The 24,893-nt window shown below is 46.0% G+C and overlaps 1 protein-coding gene across 3 annotated transcripts in view; it reads left to right on the top strand.

Moving 5' to 3' along the window:
* LOC138504543 (uncharacterized protein HI_0077-like) overlaps positions 1-20,781 on the top strand; it is an 88,276-nt gene extending 67,495 nt beyond the window's left edge. For 2 of the 3 annotated variants that reach the window (XM_069625101.1, XM_069625102.1), the window contains 5 exons: positions 6,526-6,595; positions 7,631-7,709; positions 8,504-8,657; positions 18,536-18,640; positions 19,577-20,667. In XM_069625101.1, coding sequence (XP_069481202.1) covers positions 6,526-6,595; positions 7,631-7,709; positions 8,504-8,657; positions 18,536-18,640; positions 19,577-19,609 — 441 coding nt within the window. In that variant the 3' untranslated portion in view covers positions 19,610-20,667. Of the gene's footprint in view, positions 1-6,525; positions 6,596-7,630; positions 7,710-8,503; positions 8,658-18,535; positions 18,641-19,576 lie in introns of all 3 variants that reach the window. The other variant, XM_069625100.1, reaches the window with a different exon arrangement.
* Positions 20,782-24,893: the final 4,112 nt, after the last annotated feature.

Raw genomic sequence — 24,893 nt, 5'->3', positions numbered from 1 at the left:
GGCTGAGGTGATAATTGAGGATGTAGTCACGGGAATGGAAAGGTGGGTATTAGTCGCAGTGGAGAGACATGATTTTGTTTGATACTGAACACCATGTTGTTGAAGGCTGCAATTTCCAGAGGAAGCTTGGGGGGATGCTGGAACAGGGCTTTGGGTCTCTAAGCTTCTTCTGCATTCTGAAGACCTCCATCGTCCTGTTTTGGTGCACTAAACTCTGGCAAGGACCCTGTACGTCGTCCTTTTTTGTCTGAGTTTCTCTGAGCGGCACAATGGTCTTTCTATTTTCCTGCAGTGTTTTCGGGTCTGTCAGGAATTTGTAGTAACATTTTATTTGACTGCTTTATGCCTGCCTTGCATACTTCTTTGGTTGAGCGCAACAAGATATCCAGGGTCCTTCTAATCTTGAGATGAAAGGAGTTTATCCAAAGTTGGTGCAGTCTCTGCTTTTGGGTTCAGGAACTGGAAACTGTCGCAAATGTTTGCAGATGATAATTTGCTGGATTGTCTACATGAGACCTTTGGGTTTAACTTTGTTGGTTCCAGCTGGGAATCTAAACGTCTTCAGTCTACCAGTGATGAGGTTGTTTGTCCAGAATTGTTTCGATTTTAGTGATGGGAATATTCAAGGTGAAGATTTAGTTTAGGGCGTGACCCTTGGTGTGGATGGAGCGATTGATTGTATGTAAGAAGCCAAGGTTAGGCATCTAGTTTGCACGAAGGGTTGTCAATCCAAGTCGACCGCTATGGCCGCTCTTCCTGCTTTTGAGCAGGAGTTGTGTGTTCTAGCAGAGTGGCCGATATGTAGTCCAGATCATGATAGGACTGTTGTGGTTTAGGATGCATGTTGTCTGCAAATGTGCAAGAGAATCTTAAATCTTGGTTGGTATGATTGAATAGGTGCAGGGACTAGGAAAGATCATCACCTATACTCCTCCTGTCTTGGCAGTAATTATACAACTAAGTCTTGATGATGGCCAAGATCATACAATTGTTCTCTCCAGTGAAGATGTCCTTGCTTTCTTGTTAGAGAAACAAAAATATTCAGGCCAAAGGAAAACATTGTTGTAGATGGGAGGGGGAGTTGGAGATGGCTCTGGGAATATTTGAGGTGAGCGGAGAGAGTGATGGGCATGGGGTAACGGAGGGTGGGAAATCTTAGTCTGGGATAAAGTGGGTTGGTGGCCTGCAGGGAGCTATGGTTTGCAGTTGTGAGTAGTTGGTGTGATCTTCCTCTTTGATCAGGGGCATCAGCGTCTCTTCCTGTGAAGAGAGCAGCTAATGGTTCTGTTCTGATGGTGGACCTGGTTTTGCATCAGTGAGGGCTATGACAACTGCCCTAATTTGATGTGACGCAGACCGATCAGCTTCACAAACAGAAAGCAAAGGTTTGAACCATTTTCACATGGTTGTGAGCATTTTCCCGTGTCTTTTGGAAACGCATCTGCTATCCAAGTGGTTAGCAAGGCACTACATAGAATAGTTCAGTTTTGACTGGATTCAAATTCAAATAGTTTTGACACATCCACTTGATTTAGGCAACAAATTGTGTGTTCTGCATGTGTGGTGGCATCTATTTTAAATTAGCCTTGGTTTCATCTCTGTGCTGAGAGCACAAAAAGAACATTTTCATTGGTTGACATCAGTGGAAGTAAAACTGCCTCTAGCATCAAGGTTGTCTGTGCAGACAGGAGCTCACCTTGAAAAATCTGCGAGGAAGAGACAGCGGGTGAGGCCTGTTGCCTCGGAAACTAATATAGGGACACATCTTTGTTACTCAAATCTCTGCCTGCTGTGCTGGCAATAATGACACCAGGGATAAACCTACCACTACATGTTTATGTACCTTATTTTGAAGTTTTGTGATTTTCCAAAATCTGCAGAAAACCACTTGGAAAGTGGGGGTAGGAGATACATGGAAGCATATGGGGGGAGTTAGTTAAAACCATCTATTGGGTGATGTCGTGAGCCAATAGGACAATTAAAACCAATGCATTTTGGAGCTATTGTTTGGACACCGAGAGGGTGCAGATCGCATCGACTATGGTGCCAGTCCAAAACACTGCTCAGATAGCTGGGCTAGTGGAAAACTTATCAGCGGAATGTTACACTGCCATAATTGATATAAGTGCCAAACCTGGGTAGTAGAAAACAAAAATATATATTGCATACCCCAGTCTAAATGCACCACGGCGGATACCATATGGTATACTTTAAAATTGTAAGAGTGCAGTTAGGTGAGTTTTTAAATATTGATATTTTAGTATTGTTAATGTTTGAATGATCAAGTGATACTTATGTATTGATGTGAAATGGTAAAGCTGTGATGAAGTGGAGATGAAGCTACTTAATGATGATGTATTGATTAGAGCTGGTACATTTGTATGATAAATGTAATAATGATAAATGAAATAATTTGTGTAAAAGTTCATAAAAGCAAATAAATTATTATATAGTTAACAGCATTCACAGAATTACCAGGGTGGCGTTGCATAAGTGAGGGAACGGAGAAATAAGTGCATCGAACAAACGGGGATATGATGCGAAGGTATGGCTACGATGACAACATATATTGAATGGCCACCAGCTAATCAGATCCATAGGCCAGCGGATTGATGATCCGGATACTAGTCCATATTGTGATACTTCACTGGAGAAAGCACCAGTGTTACAGCAAACCTTGTTATTGTCATGGACCATGCATCTTGTAGGAAAGGAAAGCACTATCAAGTTAATGCCGTGCTATTGTCCGAAGGCCTGGCTGAGCAGGCAAGATTTGAGTTTTCTTTTGATTCGCTATCAAACCAGTTCTGTTCGGATACCTAGAGGAATCCTATTAGTGTCTCCAAAGCAGCAAATGGGGGATCCCGCTATGGTGGTTCTTTTTGGACTTGGGGGTGGACATCAAGTTGTGATAGGCAGATGTGACGAATCTCTGGATGTCGTCCCTTCTCTCCTAGAGGGAGGCCAGGGAGATGCAGCTGAGACCCGATAGATCCCCCTGGGGGTGCTCCTCAGCGGGTGGTTATTATGGGTAGGGATACCCCCTCTGGGACTAGGGATGACTATTCGGGGAGAGCGCGGTATACTTCAGCTATACCACAATCTCCCCCCATCCTGTTGCCCTGTGCATGGTACCATAAATCCCCATACTTCCATGTACTTATGTAAGGTATATACTCCAACCTCCCTTAAATCGAGGAAGAATAGGGACTACCTATATGAGTCATGTAGGAAGACTGGGGCGAAGAAGAACCCAAGTAACCCAGTTGAGAATGCTAACATCAGTATCAAGATGAAGAAGAGGCGCAGAGCAAAGAAGAACGCTCCACAGAACCAAAACTAGCATTCTAATCAATACGGACAATCTGTGGGGAACTGGAACATAAAAAGGGAAGAAAGATTGAAGATGGCGTTCAGCACACCCATGAGGAGCCGCAAGCAGGTCCATGGTGTGGCAGAGGGAAACCCGGAGAACCATGATGCATGAAACTGAAGCCTCCGAAAAGGAAGGACCCTTCCCCCAACTGGAAGCAGGCTGCCGGTACCGACAGAAGAGACTGGACCATGCAGTCCATGTCGGGAAAGCAGAGCACCGGGGAAAAGAAGCTCTGGAGACACTAGGTGGAGCAGACTACACGGAGAGCGTGGGTTGGAAGAGAGAGTACCCAGGACCGGACAGAGCCTGAACAGAAGCTTCCTGAAGGTAGGGACTTGCCAGGGCTCGCTGGTGGGGACAGAAGAAAGGCCTGAGGCCATATAAGGAAGGATGAAAGTACCCTAGAGAATTGGGCTGAGAATAAACCCTGGGAAAGAGACTGAACAAATAGTTATGAAGTAAGTGTCTGGGGCCCCCAAGTAGAGAAGAGAAAGTATAACAGTTGGACTGAGAAGAAAGCCTGGGAAAGGGACTGTGAACTAATAATTGCACCTGAAGTAAGGGCTTGGGACCCCCAAATACAGAAAAGGAAAAACAGTTGCATGAACAATAGCAGTACCTGGCAGGTTAGTGAACCAAGTCTGCTATACGATCTGCAGAGAAGCCTGAGAAAGACCAGGGGAAGGGAGTAATTCCCCCTGGTGTTGGAAGACACCGGAGAAAAGCCGGGAAAAAGGAAGTCATTTCCTCTGGCATTGTGAGAAACCTAAGAGGACCAGAGGAAGGGGGTCATTCCCCCTGGTGTTGCGAGAAGCCAGAGAAAAGCCAGGGAAAAGGAAGTCATTTACTCTGGCATTGTGAGCAACCGGAGAAGTACCAGAGGAAGGAGGTCATTCCCCCTGGTGTTGCGAGAAGCCAGAGAAAAGCCAGGGAAAAGGAAGTCATTTACTCTGGCATTGTGAGAAACCTGAGAAAGACCAGGGGAAAGGAGTCATTCCCCCTGGTGTTGGAAGACGTCCGAGAAAAGCCGGGAAAAGGAAGTAATTTCCTCTGGCATTGTGAGAAACCTGAGAAGTACCAGAGGAAGAGGGTCATTTCCCCTGGTGTTGCGAAAAGCCAGGGAAAAGTAAGTCATTTACTCTGGCATTGCGAGAAACCTGAGAAGGACAAGAGGAAGGGGGTCATTCCCCCTGGTGTTGCGAGAAGCTAGAGAAAAGCCAGGGGAAACGGAATTTCCAATGGCATTGTGAGAAGCCTGCAAAGAACCAGGGGGTGAAGGGCATACACCCTGGTGGTGAAAAGACATCACAACTGGTGTTGTGCAATAGGCACCACACAGAAGGAAGCCTGAACAAGATCCAGGGGAATAGTTCTACCCCTGGGATAGAAGCAGAATCCTGGAGAGAGAAGAAAACCTTCAGGGATCCAACATTAACATCAGTAATCAAAGTCAATAAGGAATGCTGTTTTGGAACTTTGATTTGAACCAAAATCTTGTAGTCCTCTTTAAGACTTTTTACTTGGAACTTTGTTTTCAAGTTGGAAAAGGATTGTGACCTGGGGAAGGAAGTCATTCCCTTGGGGAACAATCCCTTGTTTTACTGGAACCAGAGTCATCTCTCCAGAAGGGAGTCATTCTTCTTCTCTGAGAAGACTCGCCAATCCTTTAGTTCAGTTCTCCGTGTAAAGGAAGGAAATAGGTTTCTGACACAGGACGGTGGACTTGTTATTTTCTTTGACATCCTGGCAGCGTCTTTAGTGGTTTTGGTTGATGCAAGGAAACCCCCTCTTGGAACATGGGGTAAAAGATCTCCCTCCCCGGTTCCCTAATATCCTGGAAAGTTTCCTTCCCCCTGAAAATCGTATATTTTGAAAACTCAGAGGTTCCAACCTCCGCATCATTCCACCAGGACAAAATCCAGTATAGAACAACAAAGAAAACCAGAAACCCTTGCAGTTGAGAGTGCCACTTCCTACCTAGGGAGGGGTGGAATATGGAAACCACTGGAAGAAAGATCTGGGGCAATTCCCCAAGACAAGAAAACCAGTGTCAAAACTCCCGTTGGGGGAGGAAGCACCAGCGACCTTTCCCTTTGGAAAGGGATTGTGACCTGGGGAATGGAGCCAATCCCTTGGGGAACAGTCCCTTGTTTTACTGGAACCAGAATCCGCTCTCCAGAAGGAGGCCATTCATCTGCACTAGGAAGACTCCCTGATCCTTTAGTTTAGTTATTAAGTGTAAGTGAAGGAAATAGTTTTCTGACGCAGGCTGGTGGGCTTTTTTATTTTCCTGGACATCCTGACAGACTCCTTAGAGTTTTTGGTTGAAGCAGGGAAACCTGTCTTAGAAGAAAGGAAACGTAAGGAGTGTTTCTCTTTATTTTTATTTTTCTTACCAATGAAAACCTCCAGCCAAAAGAATGCCACGTGTGTCGGTCTCCTCCTTCGACACCCTTGCATAGACCTGAGGTTCTTTTTGAGGGAGTGTGTGCTGATGCTTGAGTTGAGGCCAGTGTTTGCTGGCAGGTTGTGAACCAAGCAGAGTGCTATGTCGTGGATCCTTTGTTTTAATCATGAGCCAACGAGGGGCCTACTATGATATGATAGGGTATTTAAAACCAGCTTAATACCCAGCGGTTTCTAAGCGCGGACCCGTGGATCGAACCTGTGATGCTCTGCGTCGTCTTCCAAGGCGAGCACGTTGACCCTGAGCCATCCTTCTGAGACAACTCTATACTAGAAGAGGAGAGTCAATCCCATGCATTTAGGGAAAATGTCTTCCTGCCAGCTTTGAACTATCATTCTAGCTATCACCCAGGTTGTCATTCTTGAGGGTGGAACTGAAAGGTGAATTACATCGACTCAGGGGAAGGAATTGCCCAAGCCCAGAATGCATTGCTGTTGAGATTTGGACTGCACCAATTGAACGGTAGAACTGAACAGTGTCATGATTTAGATTAAAGAAGTAAAGTGTCCCATGCCGTAGCTGTGCTTCATAAACAGTTTGAATTGTTGGAGAAAGTAAACTGTTTTTCTTAATGGAGGATGCCCGATTGTTACCACATTACGCAAATGACACTTTGTTAATTGAAGCACTGCTGTTTGTTGAAGTTTGAAAACTATGATTTCACTATGTATTCCTCTTTCAGCATTACAAGATGCTTCAGAAACGTCTGACGGATCTCGACAGTGATTTTGGCTTGCTCCCTGTACACAACGGTAGGTATTTCAAATTAATTGCTCTCACAGATGTGGAAACAAAATAATTTAAAGTTCGAATCCTTTGGACATGTTTTACATTAATAAATGTCCATATAACGTCAAACACAGAAAGCATAATTTAAATGTTTTTGTTTCAAAGTGATTTCCTTAGGTTTATAACAATGTATACATACACTGACAACATTATAACTGTATTGAACAGTATACAAAACGTACACTGCTTAGACTTAGACCATACACTGATGAGTCAATCAATGACTGTGCAAATTCAAATCTACATTGCTGTGCAAGTATATGTGCATTGCTGTTGCTCATTCCAAATTTTATAAATTAAAACGTTCTCGCCCCATGATTTCATTTCTGTTTCACTCGTTTAAATGTTTCAAGATACATTGGGTAATCACTAAGCTATGTATTACTAAATATTGATTTAAAATATCTTTATATTTTATAATGCTCTGTGCATCTCTTGGGGCAGAGCAACATTCGAGTATTTGTCCCCCACCTTTTTCTTCTGTGCATGGCAGGAGATATTGAAAGGCTCCCTACTGTTGGGTTCATGCTTAGCAGAGGTTCTGAACCCCTGCCTATTCTAGTCCTGCACTAGAGGGTGTGACCCTGCCACAACTATGCCTTTCACAAGTTGCAAGAGTGATTACCCTCCACCATCTGGCCCCTTTGACCTTAGTAGGAGAGACTGTGCCCCATGCATTGCTCCCATGTGCCAGGTATTTGCGTTCATACCAGCAGAGACTTAGTCCTGCCCCTACCCTGCAAATCCAAGTAGGATAAAGTAAGCCTGTGTCCCTTTCATAAAAGTCAACGTAGGTTGGATTCCTTCCCAGCTGCATCCATAGCAAGAGAAGCTAAGACCTACTACTGACTTCGCTTGATGGGAGAGACTGTCCCTTCCCACCTCTATCCAGGTTTTCCTAATGTTCTGGTATTAGGACACATGTCTCGACTATGTTGACTGTTTCATCGCTGCAATAATAAAAATGTGCATCACTGTAACTAGTTCTCTTTCCCTAGGCTTGTGGCAGTCCGCTGCAGATACTTCGCACAGTCTCCTTGCACGCCTTGCCATTGTTCACATGGTTCATGAGGCCAGGTAAGGACAAGAGCTGGAGACCTGATTGGGCCACAGCACTGGCCATCAAATTATGATCCGGTGTCGCTAAACCAAGGTGCCCTTGGGTACTCTACATTTGGAAGAGATGGATGACGTCCCATGCTCACCTAACTTTTTTAACATGTAAATTCCCCAAAGCACATCTACCTCTAGTTAATGATTCCTGATGTTTTGAGGTGATGCATTCCAGTAATGGGATGGGCGAGATCTTGGATCCTTGAAAACCTCTTCATTACAAACCCATTACAAAAAGAATTACAAAGCCCCTGGGATAAATGTTCAAAGCATTCAGGTGTTTTCGTTAAAAAAAGCATCCATGAAATTAAATCAATAGCATAATTCTGAACGGCTTGGGATGGAAAAAGGACATTAGTCTTCCTGTAAAAGCAAAGACCGAACCAGAACCCAAGTATTGACTACACGAAAAGCTCTAACACGTGATGTTTCAGGAACATTTTGTTGAGTTCAAAGAAGTCATAAATGTTTTTAAATTCCATTGAAAATCTTGTTGTTGTGAGCCACATCAATAGCGGCCTTCTGTTAACCGAGCTTGTTCTTCATCGCGCAACTGGATTGTTTAGTTGCTGACACGGGGTCTGGGGAACACATTGAGCACTATTTGAAAAGTGTTGAGTGCCCCTATCTTTTTGTGAAGTGCAATTTACACCGTTATGTAGTGCAGTAACACCCAGCTTGGAGGGAGGGCTGAATTGTTGCTTTCTGCCGCTGTTCGGAAGCTGATCACCTTCGGGGGGTTTTGTCTTTTGCTTCAGGGGTTTGGATGTGCATGCTCAGACGTTGAATCGATTTGCTGCGCAAGGAGATGAGGAATCTGTGAAAGTCCTGGAGGTAATCTATACGGATGAAATCACCCACGTGGCAGCCGGCCTGAAATGGTTCACCCACATCTGTGCCGAAGAAGAGCGGGTAGGGCAGTCCCTCATTACTGATGATTGCCTTCCTAATAGACCTATTTTTGTATTCTGCTGACAGGGATGTCTACTTCTGAAGGCACGAGTTATGAGTATCTGGAGTTTGGAGGAATCGCGGTCCCCTGCACGATCAATTTGTTTGGTCGGTTGATCAGTTATATCCTGCAGCCTGACACATGGTTTGCTTGGGAAACAAAACTCCGAAGTTCCCAATAGTATACCGGATTTGGTGAGTAGGCAAACCTTGTTTAGCAATGGCGCTGGAGAATGGTTGAGACCATGATTGCGATTTCTGATTAAAGGAAGTCTGCAACACTTTGCTCGTGTTATCATACAGAAAGTATTCTTGTAATTTTGTTTGTTTGCAATAGAACCAAAATGGTAGCACAACTGTGCTAGGAGGATGTGAGAAAAGCCAACAAGTGTTTCGATCGAAGTCTTTGTCAAGGCAGTGGGCGAGTGGGTATCTTGGGCCTGTAGGCTGGTGCAGTACCGGTTCTTAGTAATGGGCTGAATAGCCACTGATTGTCGGATGACGGACGGAAGCTCTGTAATGCGGATCACCATGATCGACAACCACTCACCCTCTGCCTTGACAAAGACTTCGGTCGAAACACGTGTTGGCTTTTCTCACATGCTCCTAGCACACTCGTGCTAGCATTTTGGTCCTATTGCAAATAAACAAAATTACAAGAATACATTCTGTATGATAACACAAGCAAAGTGTTGCAGACTTCGTTTAATCAACAATTGCAAACATGGTCTCAACCATTCTCCAGCGCGTTGCTAAACAAGGTTTGCCTACTCGCCTACTTCTGAAGGCAGCCAATTACCAGTAGTGGGATGTAAAAGAGAATCTGCTCTAAAGACTGTGTCTGTGAGAAACGCCAAGGAAAACACAGAGCCCCTCACTCAATGAAGAGAGGAATATGCTAGTCCGATCAGTGTCATTGGGTTTTGTACTGCGCTCCACTGCCATTTGCATGGCATCTCTCTGCTCATCTTATCTACCTCTGGGCGTGGTGGAAAGAACAGGTAGGCTCAAAGTTTACCATTTGACATAGTAGGAGCCTCGTTTGAATAAGCTAGTAGATACTGTTAGCTCTGAGCAAGGGGGTTATCTTTAAACCCATTATCATTATGTATGGACTTTATAAAACATGAACCTAGCTAGGGGACATTTTGCATTAAAGCCCTGGTCAGAAGGGACCTGGCTCAGATGAGTAGAAAACAACTGCTGCAAAGAGGAATGTATCAGATTTTCTTTTTTTTACAGATGCAAACCATAGAGAAGCAGCCTGAACCTCTTTATCTCTGCAATCCATCCATTTTCCGGGCTGGATGGGAGCTATACAAATCCGATTTGATTAATAGTCAATAGAAAAAGATTTCTTTTTCTGACTATTTTTCTTTGATTCTTTAAGTTCTTGTCAAAAAATGATGGTTCCAACATAGATACTCTGAAACAATCGGCATTCTCTGAGATTATGTCCCACTCTAAGAAATGTTTAGAATGGAGGATTTCAAGAGAAAGCGTTACTTTGGAAAAGATCGACTGCCATTGCATAACGTTTAAAAACCACGCTTCATGAAAGTTGTAGTTGATAACGAAATCTATTGCAGTTAAGCTTCCCCCTCCCACCTAATGGCCTTCTCGTTTTCAAGACTGTCATGTAAGGCGTATAAAAAATGGCCAGTTTTGTGCTGTTGGCCAGGTAAAATGATAAATACAGAAGAATTCAAAGTGGAAATGGCAAATAATGAGGAGCCTCAGGAGTAGGGAGGGAGATGCGAATCTAAACAAATCACAACTCGATCTAGTCCTGTAAGATTCCTTGAAATCCAAGGATTCCTGTGGCCAGGCTAAGCCGTATGTTTAGTTCTGCTGGATTGTGCCACAAAGTCTGCAGCAGGACAGCTCTGCATTCAACTTAAGCAAAACAACGTTACTGATGCCCATTTTATCTCAGGTGTTTGGTCCCCTTAGAAGATCACTATTAACAGGGGTACAATTTAGTGGCTGAACTTGGTAGACCGGTCTGCTACACCGGTGGTGTGACACCTTGCACTGCTACAGCTCCACTTCAAGCCATGAACCAGTTGAGTGGTACTTTCAATGGTATGCTAAGGAGGGATGTGCAGAGCGAAACGGCCAAAGCTGGAAGAAACTGATTCTATACTTCTGGTTGCTTATGGATTTCCCCCTTCACCTCCTCCACCTCCTACGAATTTCCCATGGGGTCCTATGGACTCCATAAATGGGGACTGACACCGCCTACCATCACTTGTAATCCATCACTAATTCCACCTGACCAAGTGGCGGTACAGCCGAAACTCCACCAAACCCGTAATGAAAGTTGTGTTCTCAGACCACCCAGGCACCGTGCAATGGGATATGGTAATCCTAGACCACCCAGGCACCGTGCAATGGGATATGGTAATCCTAGTCCAGGCGGGTCCATTGAGATGAAACTGCACAACACAGAGTGATCATCTTATTGAATTAGGAAGTGGTTTACCCAGACAGAAGTTACCCTGTGAAATGGTGCTGTCACAATAGCTATCAGACTTAGTGCTGCCTGGGAGGGAATTGAGGAAAACATATGACTAATTCTATCCCAGATTGCCTATTGCAGGGAATGCAAGGCTCCTCCATGAAGTAGGTAAATCTTTCCCCAGCATGTGCCATTTGAGCGGATCGGTTCTGGGAGTTGCAAGGGAAGATGTCTTTAGTTGAAAGAAAACTCATGATGGAGTGCCTTATATATAGTGTGGCAAGCCAGAGATGGGTTACAGACCAGGGGTTGTAATGTGGAATTTTATTAAATAAAAGAAATACCTAGTCTATCCCTAGGAACAATGGTAATGAGGATGTTCTCTACGCGAAAAAGTAAAGAAAATAATAAAATTAGTGCTTATTATGTCTTACAACTGTTCAGTCCTCTGTCCAAAACCTTATCTGCCCTACCCTCTCCCTACCACTAATGACCTAAATAACAGAACTTCTATCTAAGTTAGTTACGTTCACTAATTTAGGTGCTAGGTGGCTCGTCCCTGACTCGCACCCAATAATGTCTTAGCAGTCTCCTTCTCTTCAGGCTCGGGCCTGTTTGATAGTTCAAAGATCAGAAAAAAGTTCTTGGGATGCTCGGTGCCCAAAGAAAGACTCATACAGTTTGTGTTCCTCACAAAGTTCTGCTCCCTCTATGAAAATGTATTGTCTCCAGTTCCTCAGCTCGATGTAAGCTGTCTGGCTCTCCAGGCCTTATTGTTCTGGATTTGGATTCACCCGTTTGTACGAAATTCTCCATTGCAGCCCCCCAATAGGACTTGCGGTCCTCCAGGCCTTCTGGATATTGTGTCCAGTTCACGCCTATGTAGCATCATTTCCGTTTAATCTGCTTGTGGGTTATCCAGTCACCTAGGCTTTTATTATTGGGTTTCTTCCACCTCTTCATTCTGTATTTTATAGTCTCGCCCCTTTAGGACTATTCGGCCCTCCAGGCCAGCTAGCTTTTTGGTGGGGTTTACTCCCCTCTAGGGTAACTTCTGGTTCAACCCCTTTTGGAATATTCGGCCCTTCAGGCCTGCTGTCTCTTTTTTGCAGTTCAGCACTCCAGGGTTTATGCTTTTTGAGTTTGCATTACCCCTCTGTTCATTGTTATCTAGTTTCACCCCTCTTGGGCTATTCGGCCCTCCAGGCCTGCTAGTTCTCAGGTGCAGTTCACCCCTTTGTTGGATGTTGCCAGGGTCTAGCTCTGCAGGGCTTATCTCCCCATGCGTGGCTCAAATGGGGAGGTGGCTTCCTTGTACCTCACGGTCGGCTCTTCAGCATCGGCTCCACCCACCTTTGCTTGGCAGGACTTTGGTATCAGAATAGCTGGACGCTGGTGTGCTGCTGCAGCATGACTCTTCCCCTTTCGTGTTAATGACTCTGAATCTCTCGGGTTGTCGGCCCACCTGGGATCGGCAATGATCCGCAGGCTTGAGATCCCCTCACCTCCCTCGCCCCCCAGTATCAGGGCATGGTCCTGCCCCAAGGTCCCTCTCTGAAGGAAGTCGTGCCTTCTCTCAGCTGCTAGCACATGTTGCTCACCCTGAGGCGGGTTCTCTTTGGCTCTGTCTCTGCTTCCTTGTCGTAACACGAGGGAGCAGACAATTAGTTCCATTCTTCAGGTAAAGGAGCCAATAGCCTTGGGTCAGAGACCAAGCCTTTAAAGGGCCCTGTATGTTTTGATACTGTCCAGTTACTATATAACCTATGAATGTTTGGGATTCTGAATGCTAGTAGGATGTGTTAGCCGCTTAACTTGGGGTGTCCTTGTCCCCATAAGCTCCCAGCTGCCCTGTCCCCTAGGGAGTCTGTTGCGTAGCGGACTTGCCTCCTTAGACCCAAAGGTGGTGGCTGCCCCTAGGGAAGTTTGGCCGATTTCCCTAACTTCCTCACAAGAGACACTATAATACAACCTGTAAGATGTTGGTGTGAGCTCAGTACAGAGGTCCAGGATATTATAACTTTGGAAATGATTCAAACTCCCTTACTCAGAGGTACAAAAAAACCAGATCAAACTGGATATGTCTTTTAGATATTTAATGATTAACACGATCTGATGCACACCCCATTCCAGTTGTGGATCATAATCTGTTCTGGGAGCACTGCAGTTGCTTTTCTTTTTTTTTCCTCAAATTAAACTTTGTTGTTTTTCAATAAACAATGCACATTATGCCCAATATCAATGTCAAAATAACGATGGCTCCCGACAGACACTCCCCCCTACATAGACCCCTGTCCTGCTTGTGCTGTCACTACCACCTGACTCCATAAATCCTGCTCTGGATTGTCCAAATCATTCCCCTTTTCAATCCAGCACCTCTTTGATTTCTTGCGGCATAGACCACCGTACCTCCTGCACATTTGTAAACATTCAAGCTTTTACCGTCCCCTCAACCTGGCCATCTTCCTCCAACTCAGGTCTCTGTTGTCATATATCTGTTCCTGAATTCCCCCCCCCCCCCTCCCCATTCCATCTCAGCCCCTGCCCCTCTGCCATGTATGGATGCTGTAATCCTCTCCATCACATATATACTTTGCCCAACATTTATCCATTCCTTCTTTCCCTGGAGCAACAACCTCTTCCAATGCATCGCCAGGTAAGCCCTGCCCGCCAGTAGTAGAAACTGTGGTAGTTGTAACGGAGTCTTTGCCCTAGGGACACCCTCCAATTCCCTAACCCATCCAAGCACCTCATCCCAGTATACTTGGACCGACGCACAGCCGCCCTCCCCCTCTACCCCCCCATTCATGCCAGCAGAGAAGACTTGCTTCCGGGAACATCGTGGAGAGCTGTACTGGGTCATATTGCCACCTATGGAGTAGTTTAATCGCATGCAGCTTATATTGGCAGGCAATGGAACCCTGTACGCTCTGCGACAGATCTTGCCCCATAAGTGATCGTCCACTTCCATTCCCAGGTCACCCTACCATTTTCTGTGAAACTTCTCTGTGCTATCCATGCTTACGTCCAACAGCCCCAGGTATAAAGATGAGATTAAGCCTCTCATTTCTCTTTCCAAGTCCAAAACCTTTTCCAGGTGGATGAGCTCCCTTTGTATCATATCCTTCCAGGATTCTGCCGTAAGCACCCCTTTTAGTTGGAGGTATGAGAAAACAGAGAGTTTCCCTATTTCCAGCGCTGCTCCTAGCTCTACCAACGAGATAAACCGTCCATCTTTCCACAGCTGGCCAATCCTTGTTTGCCCCGCCTCAAACCAAGTTTGGAACCTGCCCAGGTATGGGATCTGGTCCCTCACTCCTGGAACCCATAGGTGGCTCATTAATGAGAGCCACGTCGTCACGCCCCTCATCCCCGACCCTTCTTCCAAATGTTCCAGATGACCCCCAGGATAGGATGTTCTCTAATCCTTCTCGGGATGCGGCCCCTCGGCACCCATATTCATTCCCCACCGTTCCCAGGCTAAGATAGAAGTTATCCAACTCCACTTATTGGGAGCCCCGCCATTCCCTAAGATGCGGAACAAGGATCCTGAGCTGTACCATATATACATCGTCCTTTCATTGCGTGATGTTTTTTCGCTGGGCTTTTTACCGTGAAATCTTTATCGAAATAAACACATCGAATTCTTTTGGGGGGGGTTAAAACATTTATTTGGGATGTGGGTTTTTGGTAATAGATATAAACTGAAAGTGAATGCGGGGTTGGGGGTGCAACCCCCACAAAAATAAATGTGAAAAAATTCGGTGGGTTGTTTCGATAAAAAATTCGCTGTAAAAAACCCAGCGAAAAAACATCCCGCGATGAAATGACATGGAACCGTTACATAAAGGTAAATGTCTGGGAAACGTACACCCCCTGCCCCCGTCCTTTGGGAGAACCGGTATTTCCAATGCCACCCTGGCTTTTTTCCCCTGCCACAGGAACCAAAGGAGCCGATCCTTAATTTCTCGAAATAATGAATCCAGGATGTGAATTGGGAGCATCTGGAATAAATAGAGCATCCTGGGGAGGAAGTTCATCTTTATGGTATTCACCCGCCCCAGCCATGAGATCGTCAATCTGCCCCATCTTTCCAGGTCGTCGAGTAACCTTGCTAATAGAGGGGGGAAATTTGCCTCATATAGACCCCCCCATTTCCCTTGTGACATTTATCCCCAGGTACCGCAGCTTATCTGTCTCAATCTTCATCCCCAATGCGGCCAAGCTCTGCCTATCGTAGTCACCCTCTGGGTCTAATGGGAAGAGGATTGACTTTCCATTGTTGATTTTAAAGCCTGCAAACACCCCGGCCTGCAAAAAAGCCTGCTCTACTATTCCCACCGACGCTGGGACCGAGGAAGCTGGGTTTCTAAAATGCAATAAAATATCATTGGTGTGTCGGCCCAACTTGTATTCCACTCCTCCCATGATAATACCTTCCACGCGGAGGTCATTCCGCAACCTCTGAGCCAGAGGCTCTAAGGACAGAGCTAAAAGTAGCATTGAGAGGAGACATCCCTGTCTGGTACCCAGACCCAGTCACAACCACCTTGAGGAATTAGTGAGCTAGAGAATCTGGGTAAGGCCCTTGTAACCGGGACTAATGTCCGGCAGAGGGACTTCCAGGACCCGCCTTGTTTTTTGGGCCCACAGTAACATGCACAAGCGAAAGCTCAAGTGTCTCCTGCTTGCAGAGTTTCCTGAATTTCCTCGAGCCCGGCACCTTGCATCTTTTCGGCCCTGGTATGCGCTGTGCTTGAGGCCCTTTGACCCTCCTTCTGATGCGGACTCCACTTTCCCCATCAGCTCTTTGGTGACCCTGTGTATATCGTCCTGTGTGACCAGTTTGTAGTCGTATCCCACCTTGAAGGAGATGGAAAAGGGGAAGCCCCATAGTTATCGTATTTCCTTGTCCTTCACCCATTTTGTGAGGGGTGCGCATAAACGTCTCTTCGCCAGCGTGAGGACAGGTCTTGAAAAATCACAACTTTTGCGTTGCCCAGAGCCACGGTGCCATCCTGCTCGACCTTTCCAGTATTTTCTGTTTATCAGGGAAATTATGGAAGCGGGCCAACACAGGATCTCGGCCTGCTCTACCTGCTCTGTGCACCCTATCAATTTTGGGCATGTCGATGGTGTCATCTCCAAACAATGCTTTCGCCGTTTCATGGACGAACCTGCAGAGGTCTCTCTGTTTCAACCTCATTCTCAGGTACCCCAAAGAATCGCAGGTTGTTCCTCCTTTCTCGGTTCTCAAAATCATCCATTGCAAGTGTCATTTCCCCCTCCCTCCTCTTCAGTTCTGCCATTCTGATATCTATCCGAGTCTCTAGTGTTTCAAGGGAGGACTGATGGTTTTCCACTGCTTGCAACCTCTCGTCCATTGCATAAAAACGGACTTAATCTTGTCCACTTTACCACTGATGTCCGCCCTCATTCCTCAGATTTCCTCTAGTAATGAGGCAATGTCCCTCTTTGTGGACACTGGGTCCCCTCCTGCATCTTCCTTTCGTTAGTAGTGTTCCGGTCCCGCGGGTATTCAAACCGTTCCAGTGCCCCTTGATTCAGGGCAGGGGGTACCCCCCCCCTCCCCCCAGTCACAACTGCACTCTCAGTAATGGCCTTCCTTAGCTTTTCTGCAGAACTTGTCCTCCTCACTTGTGGCCCCCCAATAGTCCACTGTGTGTCATGAGCAGCTCGCCCCACTCCTCTAAAAGAATGGCACCTGTGGTCTGCCTACAGTCCTCAATGTTTTAGACACATCAACCATTCCGGTAGGTGGGCACACGCCCCTGGCTACGGCCTGGGGCCCACACCTTCCCAGGTAGGTCGGAGACTCTGTGTGGGTTTTGCCACCGTCCGGGGGCTCTCCCAAAGTCCAATGGCTGACTTCTCTCTTTCGTCCGGACTTCCAATCCCGTCCGGACTTCCAATCCAGTCCGGACTTTTAATCCAGCCCGTACAAGGAGGCCCCACTTATCCCACGTTGGGGACCAACTTCAGCTGGGCCCTTTGGTTTGGGCGAGCGCCCTGTGCTCAGGAATCCTCATGCCCTCCCCGGGGCTTGTCTGTCCCTCCTCAGTGTTTACTTGCGCCCTGTTACCTCCTGGGTTTTGCGCGCTATATCAAATAAATAAACAAACAAACTTCAGGTGAGGCGGGCACATGCCCCTGGTCCCATCCAGGGGGCCCACACCTCTCCTCGCTGCTCCTGACCCATGGCCTCCACCTCCAATCAGGCCCTCAAGGGCGCTCCTCTCCAGATTTCATGGAGGGGGTTTCGCCTCAACCAACTGCTTCTCTGAGTCAAACTCCACACAGGGTGGGGAGGCAACTTCCCGGCTCCTCTCACCTCACCAACTCAGATGGGGGGGCGCACCCCGCCGTGGCCCACCGGGGCTCAGATAGTGACTCCTCACCTCCTCTCACCTTGTGATGCTCCAGCGCCTCACCGCCCAAGGCCAGCTCTGGGGTGCGGGGGGAAAGGTCAGAGCCCCCAGCTACTGGTCTTCCTTACCCCAATGCCAGTCTCCACATCACCGTCTCATCAGTGGGGTGGGGGCCCTAGGCTGCTACTGTCACCTTCCAGCTCCCTGCGTCGTGCACCCTCTCCAATCAGCCCCTGGTGTAACTTTAGGCCTTCAGGACGCCGGGCCCACAGTGAGAGCTGCTGTGGAGCTCTGTGTCGGGGAAAGCACTTTTGCTTTCCCGCTATGTGTTCTGCCCGCCGTATCTGTGCCTCTAATGCTCACCAACAGAGGGGTCCAAAAGTCAGCTTCCCAGAGGGTTGAGGGGGGTCCCAAGTGGTGGCACACGCCACTTTTTGGCCCGTTTTGCCAGGAGTGGACCGCTCAGGCTGCTATCATGAGCCCCCCCTGGTGGCCTCCGCAGTTACTATTTCACTGGGTAAATACAGAGTGATGCTGGTGTGCAGGTGCCACTCCTATGGTCTACTTTCCCAGGCAGTTCACGGTACTGTCCAGAGAAAGTACAGCAGATGGGGGTTCTTAGCTGACGGAATCAAATTCCCATTGCCGCCTGACCGCAGCGTCTAGCGCCAACACTGCATCAGTGGTCTAGCTTTTTAATAGATTTACAGTTCATTTAACTTCAAGAGGAATGCTTGAACTATTCAAATGCGAGTTTAATAGCTTAACATTAGCTGAGCGGCAGGATATGTAAAATGTTCAGGTCATCGGTTTGAACCCTCAACCTTTCATTGTTTGCTATTTTACATCCCTGTGCATGGAATCATTATTTACTATGTCAGTTGGAAATATAAAAGTTGAAATAATTGCATTTCCCAAATTCTTGAGTTCTACTTGTACACAAGCATTGCTGAGCATTCAAGCTTATTTCTTTTGACATCTCTACACAGGATCCTCTGTCCACCTTCCACGAGCTTGTGCCATTATACTTCAAAGGCTACCTAAAGCCGCCGTTCAACACCGAAGGCCGGCAGAAAGCTGGCATGACTGAGGAGGTATCGTCTTATAGTCCATGTGTTGTCCCGTGGCATACTGCATACGTTATAGTGGCATCTTCTCAGCTCCGCTTGCATTTGACCACATGCACGATTCATACATTTACTCTGAACTCATTTGGGGTTGGGGGGGACAGAAGCAATCTTATATGTCCCACATGAGGCCCTTAGCCTCGTGGTGTCCAAATAGCTCTTATCTCTCTCTCTCTCTCTATGTGTGGCTTCATGTATGCTCCCTATACAATTCCACACTATTTCACCAATCTGCACCAAATGTTGCACAGTCACCTGTTCGGACCCTGCGGACATTAATGGCTACATGACATTTGGAAACCCTACTCCTTTCCCCGGATTTTAGAAATAGTGAAAATGTGTGTGTGGCTTTGCGTATGTTCTCTATACAATTCCACACTATTTCACCAATCTGCACCACATTGTGCAGTCTCCCTACAGACATTACTGGCTACGTGACATTTGGACGCCTCTTTCTGGATGGAGCAGCTCCGTGAGTAGTTCAGCTGCGTGTACTGTTTGGACATTACTTTCCAATTCGTATGGTAGAACTCGATGTGTGGAACGATATTGACAGTACACCGCTTCCAGTGGTTGTGTCCTGTAACGGTGAAGGGGATCAAGTGAGGACTTGAGAAGCAATATTTGATTTGGCTTTGGTGGGTGGGGGGCCTCTTGGTCAATGCGGAGACGGAATACACTAAAAAGGAATGTCCTTGGTAGAATCCAACTGCTGACAATCCAAAATTAGCCTGACTGTGCATTATCAAAACTGTGTAAGACCCGCACAGGGTTCTCTCGCCTTCTCCAAAAAAAGAAAAATCACCACCTGCGACGAATGCCCTATGTCCCAGAAACAGTGTAAGATGTATGTCTCCTGCACCTGCTTGAGAATAATATTGTGTCTGATTCTTTTTCTTACAGTGGTACCTGCCCCTGGTGAAGCCTACCCATTGACCATGTGTGGTCAATGTCCCGTCCGGGAGTAGGATCAACTTGGCGGCATCCTGAAGAACAGCGCGTGATCACAGCTATCAAGTGTCCTGCTGTTCATTGCAGACATCCCGTCCCCTTCCTACCATGGGCAACGTATGATGATAGGAACCTGGATGCCAGGAAATGTAGAGGAGAGCCTAAAATCCTAAAGAAGCGACTGGAGCTTGTTCATCTTGCAACTGCAGTGGCAACCTCGCTTTGAGTCTGGTGGACTTTATTTGAGACTAACTTGACCACTGAGGAATCGCAATGCGACCACACAAACCCTTTTATGTTATTTAATTATTGATATTGTATTTATATTCGGATCCTTTGCCATTAGATCATGCTGCGGATGCCAGCAGGAGGCTACACCTGTGTTTTTGGAGTGGTGCGACTGATGGTCTACGGACACAAAATGGTCCTCTGTGGCTTGAACACTTAACCGGACAGACTCGCGACTGCTGGGAGAGCAGTATTTGGTGCATCACAAACTGAAGCCGTGGCAAAGAAAGAATGTGCAGACACAAGCCACATGGAAGTACTGATGTGGACACTAGTGCACCCGAGACACACGTCTCAACCCACCCCTCTCCATCAAGCATGTGCCAGGAACACAACCACCTATTCCTTCTTGTGGTTGAAGGGGCGTGAGAAAGCCTTGCATCTACCATGCTTAATATTAACCTCCCAATGTCCTTTATCTATTGACCCCAAAGGCGGGACTCTTGCATAGAGACATTGCCCGTCCTGCTTTCCTTATTTAAACCGGGATGATTTTTCACTGCGCGTCTATTTATTTTTTAGACTTGGACGAAAGAGGACTCATTCTGTTAAATGGGTCTGCGACGTGTGGGGTTGGCTCACCGAATACGAGAAATTGCAAAAGTACTTTCTGTTGAATGGGGATTGTGTTTCACTTAATCACCAAATATCAAGCTTTTATAATGTGCCAAATTAGCACCGAAGTGGTCTCTGAGAACTACATTTAAAACAGTTATAAAAAGGAGTGCTTAATTAAAATACTTATATTTCTTAAATTAAGTCTCCATCCTTGATATATTGTTTTTTAATGAAAATTAATTTTCAGCAAAAGTGGTTGCATTTCAAATGTTGTTCGCTTTTTGTACAGAAAATAAATGTGAAATACTAGATGTGCCTGGTGCATCATGTACTGATCTCTACCTCACTCTGGGAGTTGCCCTGGAAAGTGCCTGTTTGCTCGGCATCCCAGCCATTGCTGATAGAAATGCGACCAGAGAAAAAACGCAGCTATCTCGAGGGGGAGTGGTAACTGGTTTTTGTGGGCTCAAACTAGGAGCACTGTAGTGACCGAGGCATCCCCTGAGGTGGGGCCTGCCCTGTTATTTAGATGCATATATTGCCTTTGTGTGTGTCTTGCAGGAATGTCTCTATTATGCTAAGGGTATATTGCTTATAATGGGGCAAGGTGAGGGGGATGTGTATAGGCTCTGGTGGGGTTCTGGAAGCTCTTGTAAAGGTCCAGGCTGCATGGTGTACAACTGCGATTAGTGGTGCAGTGTATAGAAGATCATAGCCGCCAGCACACAAAATGAAACATTGGCTTGGTGCTAACCGAAGAAATAGATCATTGGTTTAAAAAAGTGTGACCCTTTTCCATGAGGATTTTTAAAAGAGAAAATAGTGTGTATTCTTGGCAAAAGAAGCTGTTCTTCCGATATGTAAAATCTGATTTGTCTTGAAGTCATGATGTACATGCTAGTTGTGCTAATTGGTTTATATGCATGGAAAGGTATTGCTCTAGGTACTCGCCCATATTTTTCACAACCAGGGACAATTTGATATTGGCCTTAACAAGTCAGTTCCCCATTGTGTGTTTTATGAGGCATTCGGTTTTGCCCATATTCAGACTGAGCCAGTTCAGGCTCTTCCAGAGTTCAACATGGTTCAAAATATGAATAATTGTAGCACGTACTGTCATTGGTGTAATTCTGAAACGTGATGTCATTTTCTCGGAGCCAATCCAGTAGTGGTTTAAGAGGGACGTTAAAAAGAAGAGGGGATAGACATTTTCCTTGTGGAACTCTGCAGTCAAGTTGATATGTTTTGGATTCAGATTGAAATCTAGACACAGGCCGCGCAGTCGGTTTAAAATGAAGAGAACCATCGTAAATGCTCTTTTGACAAATTAGCAACAGCTTTTGATTGTGACAGCAGGATGGTACAGTCCAAGGCGTCAAATGCTGCCGATGCATCGAGTAACAGCAAAAGTGCGAATGAACCAAGGTCCAGAATATGCAAGAGGTGATCTTTTACATGGAGTAACGCCATTTCTGTTTTAGTGATTCAAGTTAAGGTAGGACGCATTCTTCCTAAGGATGTCGAGCTGGAAGTGGGACTTGTGCCAGTAAATCAATTTCAAGTTGTAGTGACATTTCATTTTCAAAGATTTCTAGGTTTTTAGTTTTGTCTAAGGGGGTATGGGCTGGTCATGTGTAGGTTAGTGAAGCGGGGGGTAGGTAAAATAAATCAGTCTTCCATGCGCCTTGGCAGAGAGTATCATCCATGGTCCAGTCCTGGATTCTCTAGAGGAGTTTGGTAATATCGAAGTTGGTGTTTTCAGATTCATAATTTAAGAGGACCTGTGAATAGTCTGTGTATAGTTGAAATAATTTAGTCCAAAATGTCTGCCAAGGGTATAACAGACATGAAATAACCAGGGGAACAGGATGGATCGTGGGGGGATGCTGCAAGTCCTGTGAACGATTGAAGATTTGAACTCTCGTATTTTAACCTCGGGGGTATGGTCTTTAAGATAATTGGATCCAATCTACGACTTTTGGAGTGAGTGAGACCTTTTATTCACTCGCTCATGTGTTTTGACCCGATTTGGATTACATGTTTCCTCTGTTTTTGTAGTCTGACAAACTCGATAGGTATCTGTTTTTGTATAGTGACACACAGCACCTGACAGTGCAGTGACACAGAGAAATCCTTTAGATTTCTCATAAGGTTTAACTACCTTTTCTTGTGTGAACTACTGTTCCCAAGAATAGTAAAGTGAAATTGACTTTACTTACCTTTTCTCTTTGTGGGTCTAGCATACACCATCTTATGTGGAGTGCTGGGGAGGGTTAGTGGGGGGAGCGTTACCTAGTAGCCCCTTATCCTACATTCTGATGTAAAAATTGTTATGTTACCCTCACTACTTTAAATGGCTGGTGGCAGTGGTTTTATTTTTCTAGCATTGTGCTCAGCTGCAGTATAGCACCCATGGGTGACCATTCTTGTCAAAATGGCCCAGTCTTCTTTTTTTTGCCATTTTCTGTAATTGTGGTCTATCTTGGGTTTTACTCTGCGCGCTGAGCCAGGTTTGAGCCCTTTGTTCATTTTGCCTTTGGCGGGCTTCAGTCTTGAACCCGCCTCTGGCTCCAGTGTGTCTGGAAAGGCAGGATGTGAGGGAGGTGCCCGAAACTCCCCTGTCCTTTGTCTCTAGGAATGCATGAATGCAACCAGTCCTGCTGTTTGAGCGACAGCCTAGGCTGTGCATGAATGGGAGAAACCTGCTTAAATGCTGAGGTTTTTGGGACTAGAGTCAGAGTCGACCACTGGGAGAAACACCCGATGAAGAAACTATGAACGAAGCTTGCTGCATCCTCCTAGACCTTTGAATTGCCTGGTGAAGCCCTGCTGCTGTGCTGAGACTCCTTTTTCTGATCGACAAGAGAAGCTCCGGAAGGGACGACTTCTTCTCTTGGGCTAGTGGGACCAACTTACCCCGAGACGAACTCTACTGGACCACCATCCCGACTGGCTGTACTTCTTTACTGCTGCAGGAACTGAGTGCCAGGGGTTGAGAAATCTGTAGTAGAGTGCAACGTCTGAAATCCAGCCAGAAGCTCCAAGAGTCTCCTAAGGACCCTCCCAAAGAAGGGCGACTAGAGCTAGAGTACCCTCACCAGAGTGCAGGACTCAAGGAGTGAAGGAAGCCCATCCGGTATCCTAAAACCGCTGTGGTGCTGTTCACCGCGCGCTGAAAACACGAAGTGCTGCTGATCCGAAAAGAGCCCGTAGCTGTCCGTCCTCTAAATTGCTGCCATAGGAGTCCTCCAGGCATCCTCCCTCTTGTCCTCATGACTGAGACCCAGGATCTACATTGCTGCAACAAGACAGAATCCAGCTGGACCACTCTTCTTCCAGAGGTACTGTTTAGACTTGGGGTACCTACCTCAGTGTCTTTAGCTTTGCTCTTCTCAGTTGAGACTTGGAGTGACTACTTTTGTTGGAGTTGATTCCAACTCTGCTTTTCACAGGTGTAAGTTTGTGACCCTACAAGTAATTTCTACAAAACTCTATAACTTTGCAAGACTTTTATTAACTAAGACGTGCCTCAGCTCCATAGACTGTGCTCCCAATGACTTTGGCTATCCTGGCTCCCTACAGACTCTTCTAGTTCATTCACTTTGATATTTTTGTCCCACATAGGTGGTAATTTGTTTTTAGACTGTTATTGCTGGAAAAGACTTGTCTAGACTTAATTAATAGATTTAAGTATACTTGCATGCCCTGAGAACCTGTTAAACCTTTTTCCTTCCTTTCTGCAACCTCAGAATCTGCAAAGTATAACTAGTGATATATATAAAGGCCATTACTATCCTTGCGAATGAAGTAACCTCCGGGTGTAAGAAGTGTATAAAAAGCATCTTTAAAGAGTAGCCACTAACTTGTGCTGATTCTGGAAAAGTATTTTAAAGTATATAGGATTGTTACCTATCTTGCCCTTTTTAAAGAATGCTTATTTAAACATTGATGTTAAATAAATAACTATAACTGAAACCTTGAGTGTAAGTGTTACTTGTATTTGCATATGTCATTGCTACAGCTCACATTTACCTTTCTTGAGATAGGCCTGGCTGCTCAGTCACACTACCAACTTGTGTAGTACAGACCTAAACCAAAAGGTGGGTTACCTAATACCAAACAGATAAGTGTTGTATAGTCTCACACAGTGTTACTACATCAATTCTTACCCAACACTGTATACCTGACCTGTCCCAATACAATGGTCAAGCAATTACTGATCATTGCACACACCTGACTTCATCACACTGCCCCCACACAGATAAAAGGCAGAGCACATGAGGAAGCAGCAGTTCCAAGATGGCAGTTTAATACAAGGAGAAATACCGCATGACTGAAGGGTTGCGAGGAGGGGGGAAGTGCCCTTGATCTTTTCTGAGCAAGACCGTTACTTTCATGAGCCTTCGAGAATAAGAAACATAAG

This window comes from Ambystoma mexicanum, chromosome 11, assembly GCF_040938575.1.
Source record: "Ambystoma mexicanum isolate Mex_15411 chromosome 11, UKY_AmexF1_1, whole genome shotgun sequence".
In the NCBI taxonomy this organism is placed as follows: domain Eukaryota; kingdom Metazoa; phylum Chordata; class Amphibia; order Caudata; family Ambystomatidae; genus Ambystoma; species Ambystoma mexicanum.
This window is presented reverse-complemented; position numbering and strand designations above follow the sequence as displayed.